The sequence below is a fragment of the Bactrocera neohumeralis genome, chromosome 4 (assembly GCF_024586455.1).
Source record: "Bactrocera neohumeralis isolate Rockhampton chromosome 4, APGP_CSIRO_Bneo_wtdbg2-racon-allhic-juicebox.fasta_v2, whole genome shotgun sequence".
NCBI lineage: Eukaryota > Metazoa > Arthropoda > Insecta > Diptera > Tephritidae > Bactrocera > Bactrocera neohumeralis.
Genome location: NC_065921.1, coordinates 2,364,918 through 2,384,382, shown reverse-complemented (window position 1 = coordinate 2,384,382; position 19,465 = coordinate 2,364,918). Strand labels below are relative to the sequence as shown.

The window sequence follows — 19,465 nt, the reverse complement described above, 5'->3', positions numbered from 1 at the left end:
CCAGGGCTATTAGTAAAATTTTGCAAAATATCAGTTCTGCGAATACCTTTACTGTCTGATACTGACTTTGCAGCTTTCGAGTTATTCTTCCGTATATTTATTTTTACTTTATTAGCAGCTTCTGCAGCAATGCGGTTATTGTTCAGAAACGAATATGACTTTCATTTGAAAAACCACCGTGAAACAATATTTCTGATTACAGTTTCTGTAGAATAAAACCAAGACGTCCATTTGTTTAGTTTGGTCTTAAGGTTAGGTTAGATTTATAGGTAGATTTTAACAGAGTTCTAATCTGTTGTGGTACCTAAAACTCCTTGTAATTGATCATCATCCCCTCATGAATCTACAAAGCGCTTGAGCCTTTCACAAATTCGTTGAGGCGACGGATTCATCGGAAGGGTCTTAAGGCTATCCCTGCCGAAATCTTTTGATACTACGGTGTAATGATCTATGTTAACCAATTAAAAAGATTTAGTTCGGACAACTTTCTTAGGTGTGCAACTTGAGAGTTCGCTTGGTATGCTCAAAACTCTGATTATATATACATACATAGCAATGTAGGATTAAATAGTATATAATGATCGAAATTAACGGTACAACCCAATTGATTTTATATCTGCTAATTTTTCAACAAAGATGTCTGAGCTCTGGTCACTGGTAAATAGCAGGTTTTCACATTAATTCAATATTATGGTAGGTTCGGGTTTGTTTACACTTGATCTAATAGCTATACATACATACATATACACACTTGTGTATCTGCATATCTATGTCTAAACACATCAGTTAATAAGTTCGTATAGAAATAGTCCACTGCTGGGCAAGAATAACAATCGCGTCAACTTTCATAAACGTGGGCTGTCGGGCCCCCACGAAGGCGCTGCACAGCTACCGACACTTCTCAGCAATTTTGTTTTGCTATCGGCTTCGCATGCCTATACACAGTTGCTGGCGCTTGCTGCTCACTATAACCTGTTGCCTGGCCCCACCGTGGCGCTTTGTTGCGCAACATTCCCTCAACGTGGCCACCGCCATCCAAGTCAGCAGCAGCATGTTGCTTCAGCACGGCCTCACGTGTTTTTATCGCATCGTACCTTTGTTTTCGTTTACATTTCTGTTTTCGACTTCGTTTCTCAATGTTGCTGGCGCTATTACTACTGCGCCATTGTTGTTGTTGGAGCATAGGCATCGCATGTTTTCAGTTTTGGCATGCCGTGCTGTGCTCCCCGACGTGTAAGCAGCGCCAGTTTTCGTTCGCCGTTCGAGTGCTGTGTGTCGTCGCGTAGGGGGCGGCGCGTGCGAGTCAAAAACATAATAAATATCAGCCACGTTGGATACAAAATCGAAAGCGCTGCGAACGCTCACTTCGCGCACATACCAATTACCAATTACCGTTGGGTGGGTGAGCAGTTTTGACAGTTGACGAATGGAATAATTAAATTCCATAAAAGTTATTGTAATTATTATTGTTGTTGGTACCGGTCGACCGGAAGCATTGTGCGTTTGCGATTCTTGAAAAACCTGTTAAGTTCATTTGTGCATTGATTAGCCGCTGAACTGTCACAACGCCTTGCCGCAGAACACCAATGCACTGGTGCAAGCTGTGTCGACGAAGCAGAATTCGCGGCAAACTGCTTGCATTGCAGTTGTGCTTGTGCTTGTTATTGTAGTTGTTGTTAGTTCGTTTGTTTTTTGTTTTTCAGTTTTTGTTTGGCTGGCGGCGGACCTGTGCATGCGTAGCGCGGTGTGCAGTATTTTTAGTGTTTGAGCAAGTGCAAATACAGTCGCGTGCACAGCTGCATACGTGCGAGTGTTCATGGGAAAGTGCATCAAGGTTTTCGCCGCCGTGGCGAGTATGGATGCCAAAAAATGTGTGTGTGATTGAGGTATTTTGTTGCTCATATTTGACGCAAATATGTCGGCAGACCAATCATAATCAAAATTTCGTAAACACTTTATTGCTGAGCGCGGCGAAGTCCCGCGTTTTTTGTGGGGGCGCGTCTGTTGACACGCCGCGTAGTTTTGTTTGCTGTTTGTGATTTCGGAATGTGCCGTGAATATCCACAAATTGATACAGTCGACTCATACACACACGTTCAGTTATGCGCATTTGAATTGTTTTTGTTTTTTTAATATTCTTTTTTATTTTTATATTCTTGAAGGCAGTTAAGAGTTCGTTCCTCGCAATTTGTTTGCAAATTTTAAAGAAAATAAATTGATTTGTTTTTAGGCTCAAAGTTCATTCTGCATCGTGTGCACGTCAAATGCATTGGGGCTGCCAATTTCTTCGACTTATTAAAATGGCCTTTGGAGCATATGAGGCTAAGAATATTGAAAATCAGACCGCGAACGAACGAAAAATGTGCGTAGGTGGCCGCTAGGAAAGAGTTCCCCAATCCCCAATGAGTTGGCAGAAAAAAATAAATCTCAAAAATTATAAAAACAGCTATGTTTTAGTCTACAAAAAAAGCAGCTGCCTTCAATGAGTTCAATGGACTTCATAAGTTAAGATAATATAAAATTCTACGAAATAACAAAGAAATGCTTTATGAATATTTCTCCACAAAGCAATTTATTGGAGACCACCCCAGCCAGAGATAATGCTTCAATCTGATAGCTCTCTCTTTCTGCGGTCAGCATGTATTACATTGCAAGCTTTCAGGCCTTTGAGTCTACTTAAACAACACAACCTAGCAGAAGGAGCAGCCGAGCTTAATTTCTCGATTTTTCAAAGTTTGTAGTGCTCAAAGTGCGTTCTTTTGCCGGTATTCGCCGTCAAGACCTTAAGTAATATTTATCATTCGTTCGCCGCATTTTTTAATCCAAAACGCTATAAAATGTCTTATCATTAGTTGACTTAGTTTTTACTTCATAATAGGTCTCAGTTCGTTGGTTTAATAAGCCCCTATGTATAGTATATTACTCAACAGGTTACGCATGTTCTGCACGAAGCAGAACTGTATGTTCTTCAAATATCACTCATTAACCGAATGTTGGCTGGATTGGGACCGGACATAGCAAAACAATGAGTGTTTTTTACTGTGTGAGATAAGTTATTTTTATTGACGTAACTGTCAAACCAATTGTCACTGACTCGTAATTTTTTTCGACTGCAACGACATCTATTGACAAAATACGAAAGACCCAATATTACTTATTCGAAAAAAAACATATTTTTATTAAGTACCAGCTTTCGAAAAAATATATTTGCACCAACCATGACACGGTTTGCTATGAGTTATTTTATTTACCTTCAACAATTTAATATAAAAAGGTAAACCAAGAATATTAGTGGTCTCCTTAGTAGAGTTTTTGATTATATTTCCCACATATTTTCCATATATCCCATATTTTCTCGAAGAAGTTAATCGAAGTCAATGTAAAAATTTATATCGCTTAGAACATCACTACTTCCAGAAAAAAACAGTTAGCAGTCCATTTCGTCTTACTGTTCTCACTGGTCGTTAGGGGGTTCATAAACAATTGAATTCAGCGCAAAAAATCTGTAGGCTCCACTGTAATAGTTAAGAAAATAAAAACATGCCCGGCTGGATAGTCGATAGCATCACTCACACTGACCCGCTCAACCACTTACTTGTATGCCATCTGTATTGCGCACACCAAGTTAGTTTAAACTGGTTGTAAAGCACGGACGCGCCGGCATAAATGATAATCAAGTGTGATATGAACCAGTTATGTAAATATGTAAATAGGCGAAACACTCAAAAGTGCATGCTGATAACTGAAATGTTGGCGGAAAATTATTCATAAATACGAGAACACATAGTAGAAGAGTTTGTAAAAATACGTTGGCATAAAAACAACTGGCTTGTGTCGAACAGTCAGGTTTCTAAATGGCAAGACATTCGATATGCACGTGCACATACATATACATATGTGTGTGTAGTGTAAGTGCGAGTATTAGCGGTGGCGACGCCTATTTTGAATTAATGAAACTACGTCGGAAAAAAGCCGAATCTGCGCTTTGACCGCAGTTTTAATGAGCATTCATAAAGTTGTAATTAAGTTTTCACATTTGCACAAATTTTATTAGCATCGAGCCAAATAACGTCGGCGGCCTAGTGAAAATATTCCAAAGGGCAAACTGTCTAACTGCTTTCAGCCACAAGTGACAGGTCAAGGCAGATTTGGCATTTGCTTTTCTTCATAAATTATGAGAGCAACTTGTTCGCACTTCAGCCCTATAGATAACTAAAAAGTCGTGTGGCTCCGTAAATAATTAATCTTCTGGTTTTAAAGCAAATACCCTCAGGAAAAGTCGATATTATTGTTTTGCGACCACACGGTGGACCAATAAGTTCAAAAAAGGGCTGTTGACATATTTTTGCTTCATTGATTGAAATGAGCTTATCAGATTGAATACACGTGCAATACTGCTTTATACATATGTATACAGCCATGGACACGTAAATAGCGCACTTGGTCTTCAAATTAAAAAGTCGGTTATTTATTCCTTAAGTTTATCAATTATAAATTTAAAAAAGCATTAATTTTCATTTAATTAATATAATTTGATTTCATTATTAAAAATTTCACATCAAATCAACATTTAGCGCTATAAAATTGCTACCTAAAAAATTTGATAGAAAGGAAGCGGTTTGTGCAGGGCTATAAACTTCATAACAGTAATAAATAGGCAGAATAAATAAATAAAAAATTTTAGTTTTAAAATAATTCACGGTTGATAAATTACTTATATGTATGTCCATCGCCGTATACTATGCCGTTGCTGAATTTCCGTTAGTTTTTGCTAATGTTAATCATCCGCCATGGTTCATTTTCAAAATAAATCGAGCTCAACCCTCTTCAAAATTGTACGAAATATGTATGTATGTGAATCTCAAATGTGTGAAATTCTTCATTTCTTACAAAATATTTGGTAGTCGAAAAAGTCTTTTCGTATTTCTAATCAAACTTCAACTTATTTTTTTTGTATTTATAATGAACCTTAATGTACCATTTTGGTCGACCACTTTTTGCCATTTTTCCGCTAGACACATTTTTCCATCAATGTAAAACTTTTCTGGTTTGTCGGCGAAAAACTGCGACAAGTAATTTTCACAGACTTCTCTTGAAGCCAACTTTACTCCATTATGGGAGTTCTGCATTGATCGAAACAAATGGTAGTCCGATGGTGCAATTCGCCGAGTCATCAAATATGTGTGTGGTCTAGCGTTGTCCTGATGGAAGATGAAGCCCTTTCTGTTGATCAGTTCTGACCATTTTTTTCGATTGCATGCTTCAATCTCATCAGTTGTTGACAGTAAAATGTAGAATCAATCGTTCGACCAGGCAGGATCAGCTCATAGTGATGATTCCTGTCCAATCCCACCAAACACTCAGCATAACTTTTCCAGTCGTCAATCCTGATATTTTTCGCACATTATTGTCGTATTTGATCCACTGTTTGTCTCCTGTTACCATTCGCTTCAGAAATGGTTCCATTTCATTTCGTTTCAGCAAAGAATCGAAGATGTTAATTCGGTCCATTGAATTTTTCACAGACAATTCATGTGATACCAAAACACCGAGCTCCTTTTTGTAGCCAACCTTTTTCAAATGGTTCAAAACCGTTTCATGATGAATGTTGAGTTCCTCAGTGATGTCATGGCTGCTTATGTGATCCATAATTCGACTTTTTCAACAATAGATCGACTAGAGCGCGGTGCATCTTTCACACCGAAATTTCCAGAACGGGAGCGAGCGAACCATTGTTGTGCTACACGAACTGATACAGCATCGTCTCCGTAAACTTCACAAATTTCATTGGTGGCTTGCGTGGCATTCTTTCCTTTTTTATACAAAAATTTCAAAATAATTCAAAAATTTTATTTTTTAACAGCTGTAACTTTTTTCAACTTACCCGAATTCAATTTTTTTGGTTAAAAGAAGCTTAAAATATCACATTTCTAACACTGGCGCAATGTGATTGGCAGTACTGGAGCCATACGACTTCAACAACATCTATTGACAAAATACGAAAAGACTTTTTCAACTACCCAATATAATTTACTTTTGAGAACTCCAAATATTTAGTTAGAAATATTTATTAATATTTTAACTGCCTCAGATTTACTACTCTAAATTTGTAAACGAACAAAGCCGCTGCCACAAACTCTAATTTATATTTTTTAAAATGATAATAAAATTATTGTGGCCGTCCCCATCCCACCTGACAGCAGCAAACTCAGAAGCGTATCAATTCGCTGTCAAGTTCGGCGTCGCCGCTTTGCGATCAACAATTCAAATTAGCGCTAATTCGGGTAATTAAAATGCTCCGAAATAGCTTCTCACACCAAAACAACAATCGCTGTTACGCTCACATCTCAAGCGTTCGCTCATAAAAAATCAGGTTTATGACCAGCTACCGTTTAAAAAAGGGTCCGCATCCCTTGCAATGCAATTAACAAATAACTGACCAATGGCACTGTGTCTGCTTGTGTGCGAATGGTTGCGTGTGTGTATATGTGTGAGTGTGCGTGGAAAGCAGCCAATCTCTCTCAGGTTCAAAAGCAAACTTTATTACTTTCCTTAGCCACATAGAACTAATTCGCACTTTAAAGAAGCAAAACTTGAGAAAGTCTTCCACTCACACACACACACATACAATATTCTCAGGCATTAACACGTATATACGCTTGGACATGTTGAATAATTGAGAGCCTTATGGCAAAAACGATGACTTCTTTGAGTCAAATGCGGTTTTCCGGCAAAGAAACAGTTTCTGAAAAGTTTTAGTATAACGATTTTCAAATAACCAGCAAATAGAGGCGTCTCGAAATCAAGTTTAGGAGGGGTCTTGTCACTGAATTGCTGCTTTTGGCATATCAAAAAATAAGTGAGAAATAATAGTAGAGCTTACAAAGAAAGCTATTTCAATTTGAAGAATTCGACAATACATATTTCCAGATTGAATGAGAGATCCGTGGAAGGTTCCCTCAATAATTTAAAATCTCATAAATGTTTAGTGTTTTCTTCCAAAACACCATTTAAACCGGCCACCGCATAAAAGGGTGTAGTAACCACATTAGTCTCGCAACCGTTGAACGCATTGCTGGGTCGAAGCTGTCGGCCACACAAGCCACCACATTTATGAAAAGCAAACTTACAAACAAACAAACAAACAAACATAAATTTCAATTTTCCACCAAAATACCGAAGTGACTAAAAGGCCAACGCTATGGATCTCTTGGGAACTTTCAGAGTTTTTGAACTTTTGTTGTCGCCACTGCTAAGCTCGAGAGCGCTGCTGAAGTCGGTGAAATCGGTGGAAAAAGCGCAAGCCAAAAAGCAAATTGAAAACTGCAGTCAGACGAAACAAAGGCAACAAAAAAAATCAGCTACCAACGTCCGAGTACATTTTGTTGCCACAACAGCTACTTTCTGCTGCCAACAAATGCCAACGCGCCGCTTAAAGGGATAAGGGAAAAGTATTAAAAGTGTCCGAATGATGATTGCCTTGATTGCGATTATCACTGGCGAATACACGAGGCAAGCAGTAAGCAAACGTAACTGGGCAGCTGACACCGTCTAAGCGCGTTCCCCAAAGGATTTTTACGTTCAGCATTTAACATTAAGTGACAAATATAAAATCCTACCATGAAATAAACATTCAAAAGGCAAATATGTATGACGATGCGCTGCAAACGTTCATGGCGATTTTGCGCACGAAGATTTAGCTAACGCTTAAGTCAGATGTCAAAATTACCCAAAATATCGCTCATTTTGATTGTGGGGTGGACCAGCATCGAGATGAAAAATTCTTGAGATCTTTGTCTTTAAAATTTTTACTGATATTTTCGATTTTGATTTTCCTGTGACAAACATGGAGTTGCCTAATTAATAGAAGTCTGTTGAACTATAGATACTAACTATATATACTCTGTTCTCACCTCAGGTCATTATTTAGGGGGGACGGAGTTAGTGAAAATGTTGTCTGGCTTCCTGTAAACGATGTTAAGTGCCTGCTTGGAGGCTGTCAGGTTGTGTAAGAGAGGGGGGGAGAAGGCATTCTTGGTTTTGCGACCATTTGTTGAGCTTTACCACGCTTGGACCATGATCTTTTTCGCACATTATTGTCGTATTTGATCCACTTTTCGTCTCCTGTTAACATTCGCTTCAGAAATGGTTCGAATTCATTTCGTTTTAACAAGGAATCGCAAATGTTAATTCGGTCCATTAAATTTTTCACAGAAAATTCATGTTAAGTTTCTTGGCGATGTCATGGCTGCTTATGTGGTGGTCCTGGTCAATATTTTCAATAATTTCATCGACCCTTTCAACTAAAGGTCGACCAGAGCGACTGAGACTGGAAAAGATGCAACGTGAATTAAGTAGGTAAGGAAGCTAGTTCCCTTACAGGCAAACAGTGAGAATGCTCGGCCAGGTGCATGGTTCGTGGTTCTGACCATCCTTTTTGAAAAAGAAGCTTTTGTTGATGCTTTGTTTGCGAGATCGAATGTGTCGTAAGACTTAAAAATTGTATTTCGAAGTCGTCAGTGCAACACAATTGAACTTTGAGTTGTCTCAGTTGTTCGAGTGAATATCTCTATTGACCTTGAAACTGCAAAGCCCATAAAAAATGCTAGACAAGTGTGCATTCCAATAGTTCTGCCATTTGCATCAATGTATAAATATTTATGCAACTAAACAAACACAAGTAAACAGTTTGTAAATATGAAAATAGTTATGCACATCCGATATGTTGCCTTCGTGAGAGCTGACGTTTGTGTGAACGTGTGTTGCACACGCCACTCAGTGCACATTTTTGAAAGCGGTGTATGTGCAGTGTTGCCGCCTTTTAAGATTGCATTTGCAAGCAATTCGAAATTCATCATCATATTTCTTCCATGCCACCACCCACTCTGCGCTGTATCGAGACACGCAAGCACTTAGCTCTGTGTATATTTACATATGGGTGTGTGTGTGTGTGGGTGGCGCGGCAATGACCACAATAACTAACGCTAAGTGCGCGCATAATTTGTGGTATCGCTAATGAAAATGAATGGGGGCGGCGGCGGTGGCTGCAGGTCATTCCACTCTATTCCGAACAATCGTTTCTAAGTTGCGCAGGTGAACTTCAGCGTGGCTGCCTCTTTGTGATTTGTCATAATTTAGAAATAATTACCATATTTCAGGAATATTTTAAAGTTTCACGCTGCGGATTCATAGAAACGATATTAGCGCGGCGGCGAACTCTTATCTGCGGCGAAAGCAAAAACGGTTAATATAACTGAATGTTTAAGTTGAACTAAAACAAAATTACAGTGAATAAACACCATTAAAAAAAGGTGCAATTGAAAAAGTGAATTAGTAATCCGGAAGCTGGTCTAGTGTTTTGATAAACTTTAGCGCACACACACAATTGAATTAAGCTTCATATTTAGCTGGCAAATCAGCGCTGCTTACAAAGTGAAAAAAACAATTATTTCAATATGCTGCGCACAATCGCCGATATACTGATCGCCCGGAGCGACGAAAGACGGAGAAATGATCGGCAAAACTACAACAAAAACCCCGGCTATAACTTTGTGATAGCCGTGTATGCTATAGGTAAGTACTTATGTAATAATACTATACTTCTGTACTGGATTTACATTTATACCGCTAACTGTCGAACACGTGAGACTTCCGGCAGCAGCTTACAGCTCCTTATCTCGAACCTATTGTTATTTTTCCCTACTGCACCTCGTAATATAAGAAAGTGGCGTGATGCGAAACATACAGGGTTTGTCCGGAAAGTAATAAAATTGAGTAGATTTAAAAAAATTTATTGAACCAATGGTTACAAATCTTTGAAAACTTTCAAAATAGGCTCCTACTGCGTCGATGAAGCGCTGCCAACGCGGTTTCCAAGCATTGAAGGCGTCACGGAAGGCATTCTCTGGAATAGCCTGGTGCATGCTGCTTGGATTCCCTCTGTTGTCTCAAAACGCTTGCCTTTCATCGGCTTTTTCAGGCAAGGAAACAAAAAAGTCAGGGGGGCCACATCTGGGCTGTAGGGCGGCTGCGGAAGCGTTGGAATGCTGGCTTTGGTTAGGCTGTTCACAAGAAAGGTGGTGTGAGCCGGGGCGTTGTCGTCGGACCCGAAATGACCCTTCGTTTGAGTCTCTTGAGGGACGATGCCTTTGTTGTCAAAAAAGACAATGGGCACCGTTTTCATTTTGGATTTGCTCATTCTTCGGGTCTTCATCAGCTACCTCCCGGCCAACCAAAAAGGATTGATGCCACCGAAACACATCACTTCTTGCTAAAGCAACATCTGGGTAAGCCTACTTTATCATGTCAAACGTCTTTGTCCAGGTGCTTGGAGATAACTGACCAGCCGCTCGTTCGTTAGCTAGGAACGCCCTCTACCGAATCTAGTCGGTACGCGCACGCTCCGAAGTACAGTCGCGGCAGAAGAAAATCAGTCCTATTACTTTCCGGACAAACCCTGTATATTGTGAAATAGCCGAAGACCGAACTGAAAAAGCCAATTATACAATACGTGGTTCCTTAAAATCAATGAAGCCATAATTTTGTCTGATATCAGTAAACAGTTAAGCTACATGTAATATTCATAACAGAAGAAGAAGTCGAATTTCTTCTGAATGCCAATGTCTTCTCTGACAGATACAAAATTTCAGTGTTATGGCAATGAGATAGTACAAAGTCTATCCAAACAGCTTTCAGAATAAAAGAGTAAAGTTAAATCCAACTTTTTCGAAGTTAAAAACTTCAAAACAATTCAAGCCTCTGGTACTCTGGATTTGTGAGAGGATCCAATGGAACCACAAAGTTTTACTTAGGAGAGCTTTTAAAGCCTTCTTCTCTAGAGGTGATCGTGGAGACCATCTAAATTAGCTTCTCTAAGATTCTTTGCTCGGTGCCATCTCACTGATATTCACCAGTGTCCGACGTTTGAATTCTTACGCTCTTGCCAGCATAAAACTTGAGAGCTAAATGAGCATATCAACATTTCTTAAATATTATGTAAATATATTCAGAATTCAGCAAATGTAACGGTGGTAGGACTCTGCTTACGCACACTCTGGCCAAACAAATGGTGACAAATGCCCGACTGCTGTTGGTAGCTGAAAAGAAACCAGAATGCTGGTGATTAATTTGCATTTGCAAGATTCGCCAATGGAGGCAGCAGCAGTTGCAGCCGGAAAACAGCTACTGAATCCGGTTTTGTGGTTTCCAGTTCAACATCTGGTCTTACCACAGGGACACTGACGCAATGTTTGCCGCACTGGCGCAAGTGCTCACGCATGCTGCGCTGCCAGCCGGTTAACTGCTTATGCGCGGACACACACACACACACACACACTCAAATGCAGGCATAAATGCAGGAAGGTGCTGGGCTATATGTGTGTGTGTGAGTGCGGTGTTGATGCGTTGAGCTGCGACTAATTGTCAGACAGTGGCACGAGAAGTGGCTTCTTCTTTTCGATTTATTTAGAGCGTGTGCGAGCCAGGATTTAATTGGCATGGGGAATGCAACCAGAAGAGCCAAAAGAGCGTAAAAACAATAAAAACAAAAGCGTTGCCATCATTCACAAATAAAAAAGAATAAAATATGAAACGCTTGAGCTTGTTGCAAGTTGCATGTGTGATAATGTCGTCTCTGCGGATGAAAGGATCTGTTGCCTTTTCGCTTTTCTCACCAAATAGAAGATGAAAGGACAAAACCAGCCATTCATGCAGCGATTCGCACATACTATCTATATATACTATATGTACATATATATGTGGCATGTTGACACTTGCAAATATATATATATTACATATGTATGTACGCGTGTGTGCGAACGTTTGCTAGCACAACAAGATAGCCGAGAAGGTTGGCCAATTAATTAAATTAAAATCGATTGCCTCAATGTGTTTGCATGCCACAAGTGCAGTTAAAACGTAAACAATATGCACCAAGCTGCTCGCACTTGTATTTATTAGCAGCGTGAATACATTTTGAAATCTTTCAATTCAAGCATTTGTAAAGGGCTCCTTCCGTCGAACCGTCGTGCATTTGAGCGTGCGCATCCGAAAGTCTATTTCAATTGCCGGTTAGCCGTTCGAGTGGTATGCATGTGTGTATGCGGGAGTAAATAATTATGAGTGTTTGTACAAGCGTTATTTATTATTAGGGTGGCACATATCTGAAATTTAGGTTAGCAGTATGAATGTTTTTGATATTTCGGAAATCCATGCTTAACTGCTTGTTTATACGCGAACTACTTTCTTAGTTTTTGAGATATCGTTTTGAAATTTCGTGCACATTCTTATCTCCCTATGAAGCTGCTCATTTGTCGGAACCATCGATATCGTACAACTTACCATATAGGATTTGTCCGGAAAGTAATAGGACTGAGTCGTTTAAAAAAAAATATTGAATCAATCGTTGCAATTCTTATTCAAAATATGCTCCTTCTGCGTCGATGCAGCGCTGCCAGCGCGATTTGCCAGCATAGAAAGCGTCACGGAAGGCATTTTTCTTCCAAGCCTTGAGAGCCGAGGTGCATGCTGCTTGGATCCCCTCTGTCGTCTCAAAATGATTGCCGTTTTGTCTCGGGATCATACTCAAAGATCTATGACTCGTCTCCTGTGATTACGTTATTCAAAAATTGGGGGTCATTTTCACACATGTTAAAATTTTCTTGGCACTCTTCCACTCGCCGCATTTTCTGGTCGTCAGGGAGCACTTTTGGGACCATCTTCGCGCACACCTTGCGCAGCGTGAAGAATTGCCATCGATTTCCAACCTTCTCTCGTTCACTGGCAACCATACAAACCAACCGATCCCAGTCAAGTTCTCTCACGAAATATTGCATAGATGTTTTTCAAGGCAACATTTTAATCTCCAAACTTCGCGTTCAAATAAGAAAATAACTCGCTTTCTCAAACTATGGTAAAACAGGATAATGTTCCAATTGGTCAAAGGAAGCTACAGATTCTTGGAGAATTTTTTTAAACAAAAGCATTTGGTTATAACAACAAGAAATGCGCAATAAATAATTTTGATAGTGACCAAAGTTGACAAATTGGTCTCACCAGCTGCTTGACTGACCTGCTGCTTCATAACTATATGATCTTCGCTTGAGTCCTCAGGTGCTTTATGTCACAAATATGTTAGTTCAGAAATTTTCACGAAGAAATTTGCACCCTAATGCGTCGGTAGGCATGAATGTGAGCGGCTGAGCTTATGTGCACTCGTCAGTGCCATCGCCTGCAGGCTTCATCGCTTTGGCTTGGCATTTGCTTTGCTTTCAATTCACATGTATTAATTTGTTTTCACTGCAATCATCATCCCCAGTTACTTTTCGAAAATCAATGACTGTAACCATCGAATTCCATTTAGTTTAATTAATTGAAAATCGTTTAATTTTTGTTGTTTTGCATGGCTTGCAACGTCTCGGAGAGCCACGCTCGGAACACCTACATATCTGTGCATATGAATGCGAGCAAATCCGGATGCCACATAATTACATACACTTCCACATGCTTATATGTATGTACATATGTGTTTGGCACTTGTTTCTGTAAGCACCCTTCTTGGCTCGGAAGTCAAGAAGGTATCTGGGTGGTTCACACCTTCGGGGCTATTGAGGATCGGCAACGGTCGCCACACTTTAGAGAGTGAAACCACAAGCTGAAAAGCCATCAGCGCACATATTACGGTACTTAGTGAGCACGCACGCACATACACACACACACATGCACATGCCTGTATTCATATGTATGTATGTATGTGCTTGAGAAGCATTTAAGTGCATTGATATTTACATACGAACGCAAACACCGCCTTACACGCAAATGCATATAGATATGTGTGTGTGCATGTGTGTGTTTGCACATGTATTTATGTGCTTGCATTTCGTATTACCACCAGGTTCGAATTGAGTTTGCAGTACAATTTTCACTTTATGCTTTTCATTTGCTCATTTTTGCAATCGCCTCGCTTGTAAATGCTTGTATGTGTGTGTGTATGTGTGTGGTGAGGTATGCAGGTATTTACCTGCGCTCGTTTCCCTCCTTGTTTCCGCCGGCATTGTGTGGACGTCGGCCCACATTAGAGCTGTGCTTGACTGCTGGAGTGCTTTGCTAACGGCTTTGCCGCTGATATTGCCACTGCTATTAAAGCAACACCTATGTAGACGCTTGTGCATTTTTGTTGCATGTATCTGGTGCAGTGATGTAGTTAGTATTGTTAACACTGCAGCCATTGTTGGGCTTTGTCGGCGTCGACCAACGGACAACGTGACAAAAAGAAGCGCCAAAAAGGCTGAAGAACCGCTCGTTTTTGCCCCGGCACTAGTCCGTGTCTAAGCTGTCAGAAATGCTGTCTGGCAAATATGAGCTGAGTCTTCATATTTTTTTAATTTTTAGGACAAGTTTTTCGTAGATCAGCCGTATTTGATTCGATGTATTTCTGTATGTATGAAATCTTAAATTTATCAATAACTCATCAAAATTCGTTTTTGGTCTAGTTTTTGACCGAAACCCTTGGTTTGGCCTTGTTGCTTCTACCTTGTTGTTGGGCGCTAGTAAAAATGCAGGATTTGTATTACTGAGCCCAGTTGCCCATGCATAAATGTATGTATGTGTGTGTGTATGACTAGCGCACTCATATGCGAATTTACTCCACAGTAATTAGAGTGTAATAATGACTCGAATTCGGACAACGAGTTGTAACAATTGCCACAGTTCTAAACTTGTACATTCTTGCACTCGCAGTATTACATGTGTATGTGTGTGTGAACAAAATGAAAACAGCAGTATGGCCAACTAATTACTTTTAACTAGCCACTTTGATTAGGTTGGCGTTTAAAGCCTTTTTTGTGGATTTTTTTATTTAAACTTCAGAATTTTAAAATACCAAAATTTAAACAATTGAATTTAGAACTAAAAGAGTGACTTCAATAAATAGCCAATAGAATACTCAATTACGCGTCTGAAGAACAACAAAGCGGCGGGGGTCGATGGATTGCCGGCCGAGCTATTCGAATATGGCGACGAAGAACTGATTAGGCACATGCATTAGTTTCTTTGTAGAATAAGGTCGTACGAAAGCTTGCCCGACGATTGGAATTTCAGTGTGCTTTGCACAATCCACCAAAAGGGAGACCCCACATTCTGCGCCAATTACCGTAGGATAAGCCTTCTCAACATTGCGAATAAGGTTCTATCGAGCGTATTATGTGAAAGACTAAAGCCCACCGTCAACAAACTGATTGGACCTTATCAGTGTGCTTTTAGACCTCGGAAATCAACAACTGACCAGATATTCACCATTCACCAAGTCTTGGAAAATACCCGTAAAAAGAGGAACGATACATACCTCGAAAAGGAGCTGCGTCTGAATTTGGTATCCCCGCAAAACTAAAACGGCTGTGTAAGCTGACGTTGAGCAATACCAAAAGCTCCGTCAGGATCGGGAAAGAGCCGTTCGATACCAAACGAGGTTTCAGACAAGGCGACTCCCTTTCGTGTGACTTCTTGAATCTACAAGGTTTGTCCGAAAAGTATTAGGACTTATTTTCTTCCGCCGCGACTGTACTTCGGAGTGGTGCAAGTCGAAAATGCAGCGTTCGTTAGAGCAGAGGTACGCGATTAAATTCTGTGTAAAACTCGGTAAATATACGACAGAGAAGTATGATATGATCAAGTAGGCTTACCCAGATGTTGCTTTAGCAAGAAGTGGTGTTTTTCGGGGTCATCAGGCCTTTTTGGAGGGCTGGGAAAAGGTCGCTGATGAATGAGAAAATCCAAAGTGAAAATGATACTCATTGCCTTTTTTTGGCATCAAAACCATCGTCTACCATAAATTTGTTCCTCTTGGACAAACGCCAAGTTTTACGTGGAAATCCCTATGAGACTCAAAAGAAGGGTCAATCGGGTCTGACAATCCATCGCAGCCGATTGGAAGTTGCACCACGACAATGCCCTGCTCACACTGCCTTTCTTGTGAACAGCTATCTAACCAAGGCCGGCATACCAACTCTTCCGCAGCTGCTCCACAGCCTAGTGGTTCTCCCCGAACTTTTTTGTTTCCTTGCCTGAAAAGGCAGATGAAAGGCAAGCATTTTGAGACGACAGAGGGGATCCAAGCAGCATGCACCTCGGCTCTGAGGCTATTTCTGAGAATGCCTTCCGTGACGCCTTCAATGCTTGGAAATCGCGCTGGCAGCGTTGCATCGACGCAGAAGGAGGCCAAAACCCTGTATGCTCTTTTCGCATAGAATTCATAATTATTTCATATATTTACCCCTTTATCTCTCCATTGGACCGAAAAATTTTTCATATTTTAAACATTTGTTAATGTCTGGAGGTCAGGGACTATTATAAGCCTGAATAATGCTAACGCTGTTCAACCTTGCGAAAACTAGTATTCTTATATAACAATAAATAGTCTCCAAAGTTTTTTTGTTAACGCCTGAATAATCACCATCTGAAAACTTTGTGAATGGCTAAATGTGTGGCCATCTTTCTTCCCCTCAACAGCTGCAGAGTGTCATGTATCCGAAAATAACTTATGCAATGATAAAGCTTAAAGTTTTCTCGGAGGACCGCACACGACCTTAACCCCAAGTGCTTGCCTCGGTTGAATTTAAATGAGAAAAGCTGCAGATCCAGCAGAAACGTGTCAACATTAAAATAGTTCGGTTGCTGTTCTTTACGCCATATCAAAATCTACATTCATTTAAAATTAATACATTCACATTTACATGCATTTATAATTAGCGCTTCTCAATATTTTGCACATTGAAATTACCACACGCACACACACACACACGCACGAGCACAAGCCGTGCTGCAGTCACTTCCCGGCGAACACTTCAGAGCGTCGCCGTGGCCTACCATATCCAGTTGTGGTTTTGCGGCGAACTTTCCGTATCGAGAATACGGCTGAGCGTGGAGCTGGCAGCGAGCGCTGACGAGGATGGTGCGGCCGGCTATACTTTGTGCTGACTTACTTACACAGAGTTCCTTTGCTGGGCTCATGGGGAGTCGTTGAGGCGGAGCGCATTCATCGGCTTATTTAAGACACAGTTAACTGCTGCAATATTCATTAAAAGTTGACAATGCACATAGCCATAGCCGAAGTGTCGAAACGAGAGGACAAGTGGCGAAAAGCCGCTGGATGCTGCAACCTTCCGTCCGGAAACTGTGCGCCATCGAGAACACGACACTGGTGGAAAATTGTAACTAAATCACTTAGCGCCGAGATGAATTTTCTGGTTAACCGAGTAAACACTTGATGTTTTCTTCAAAACAACCGCCGCCAGCCCCGGCCTTGTGCTTCGCTAATGTTATGCTGTGCCGTGCTGAGCCGGCTTTGTGGCGCTCGTTTTCCTTCACGTCGCAGCCCAGCACATTAGTGCTTTAACATTGTCATGAATTTTAATATAAATTAACTAATTAGGCGAAATGGATTAGTAGAATATTTTCCACTTTGCGAAGGGCATGCAAACACTCATAAATATGACGAGCTCGGAAAATGGGTTCAAATGAGATGCTGCTGCGCTCTGCTGTTTGTAAAGACGGCATTGCAGTTACGGAACGTTACTGTTCGTGGAAAAGTGTTGCGAATGTGTTTCTGCGAATGTTTGCGTGTTGATTTGGCTGGATTATGAGTTCGAGGATTTTGCATGGAGTTTTCTAAATAAATCAGTAAAGTTTTTTCAAACATCCATGAAAATATCTTACTCGTCTTTAGTAATTTTAGTTTATTCACCTGCGTTTCAATCAATTTTTGTTGTTAATGCAGTATTATTGATTTGTTGATTGTGGAAGACAAAGGTAGTCATACAACCGCTTTTTTGTTCCATGAGAGGGTCAGTTGACACAAGTGAGAAACGAGAATTTGCGACAAGTTAACCTCAGTACATTTCTTATCAACTGCATCCGACCAATTTTAATTAGTTTGATTGTGATTTACTCAGGTCAATAATAGATATGTTCATAAATATAATATTTCATCGACTCCTTTTTTTGAACACCTTAACACCATTGGCGGATCCAGAAATAGTTTTTGTGGGGAAATGAACATTTGCTTGATACATTAAGATTATTATATTAAATATATTAGTGTATATATCGTTTAATATCATGGTAGACAATTTTCAAATCGACGTTCTAATATCAAATCCTACTAAATCGTAGACGTGCGGGTGACATACTTCATTGCAATGTATGTATAATACAGTAGTCAGTTCGTGTATTGATTAGAAAAATTTCTCAAAACAGAACGATGTGGGCCAAATTTTGAAAATCTTTCGAGAACTTCTTCTACATTGACTTCAATGTCATAATGCGTGTGTGCGGCCGGTGAATCTTTCTTGAAGCATATTCGTCCTCAGCTACGTTTTCCTGCGGCGAAGTGTTGAAAAGAGCGTTCAGAGCTCGCATTCGTCACTGGAAGCGTGCAGAATATGCGAAGAAAACTATGAATTATGGGGCATAGGTCTACATCGCATTTTTTCAACGTTTCCAATGCAGTAATCGCTAACTTGTTGTCTTTTGACTTTTGCTTCTGCTCCCAATGGCACTGCCAGTGATCAAGTTCACCATTGAGCTTCCAAAGGCGCACGACGTTGTCATTATTCAAAATGCCTTTGAATGTATCTGTCAAGCAGTCAATAAGATTTTCCATTTCATTGGTTTTCAAACCAGCAAACTCAGTTGAAATCTATTCAATACTTAATAATTTGTTTGGAAACCGTAGCAATGTCTTAGATAATAACCTGTTTGGATTTCGGGAAGATATCTTGCCAAACAAAAAAGTTTTTCGTGCAAATACCTGAGTTTGATCGGTCAGTTTGTATGACAGCTTTGTATGCTACACTTTTCCAATATCGGCGGTTCCAGCAAATGACCAACTCTAAATGTACTAAACTTCAGAGCGATATATCAAAAATTGAGGGATTAGTTCGCTTAGTTACAGGCGAATAGACTCAGCTCGTTATGGTAATCATTTATAAGTATATTATAAACTTCGTAGCCAACTTAATATACCCTGCTGAGGGTATAAAAATATTTTCCTGCATATGCAACTGAAAACTGGGTATTATAGAACCTCCGGACGCATTAGGGAGATGATGCAGTACTTGTGAATTCTACCATTTGTTTGACGACTTTTAGTATTTCATTACTTCAGAAAGTCTTTACCATAGAGTTATATTCACCATTTTAATAGTCTGAATAAGCGTTTGAGGCCTAACCACCTTTAAGGATAAAGGCAAAAGCCCTCCTTTAATACATTGCTGAAAGTTCCAATTGAACTACTGGTATGGTGAACCGGTAATCTTTTAAAATACTTTTAAGTTCATTGATTTAAATTTTAAGCATTCAAAATAATTTATAATTGTCATTGCTCTTGCCATTCAAACAAAAAAAAAATTGGAAAATTTAATCGGGAAGTCAACGTAACATCATCTTTAAATAAATTTCTTTTTACCTGAAC

At 39.9% G+C, this 19,465-nt stretch overlaps 1 protein-coding gene across 5 annotated transcripts in view; it reads left to right on the top strand.

The window, feature by feature from the left end:
* Nucleotides 1-1,225: 1,225 nt before the first annotated feature.
* Nucleotides 1,226-19,465, top strand: part of LOC126756356 (uncharacterized) — a 36,532-nt gene continuing 18,292 nt past the window's right edge. The window contains exons 1-2 of one of the 5 annotated variants that reach the window (XM_050469361.1): nucleotides 1,226-1,398; nucleotides 9,172-9,573. In XM_050469361.1, the coding sequence (XP_050325318.1) occupies nucleotides 9,456-9,573 (118 nt within the window). In that variant the 5' untranslated portion in view covers nucleotides 1,226-1,398; nucleotides 9,172-9,455. Of the gene's footprint in view, nucleotides 1,457-1,477; nucleotides 1,498-9,158; nucleotides 9,574-19,465 lie in introns of those variants that run through there. The other 4 variants (XM_050469356.1, XM_050469357.1, XM_050469359.1 and 1 more) reach the window with 4 other exon arrangements.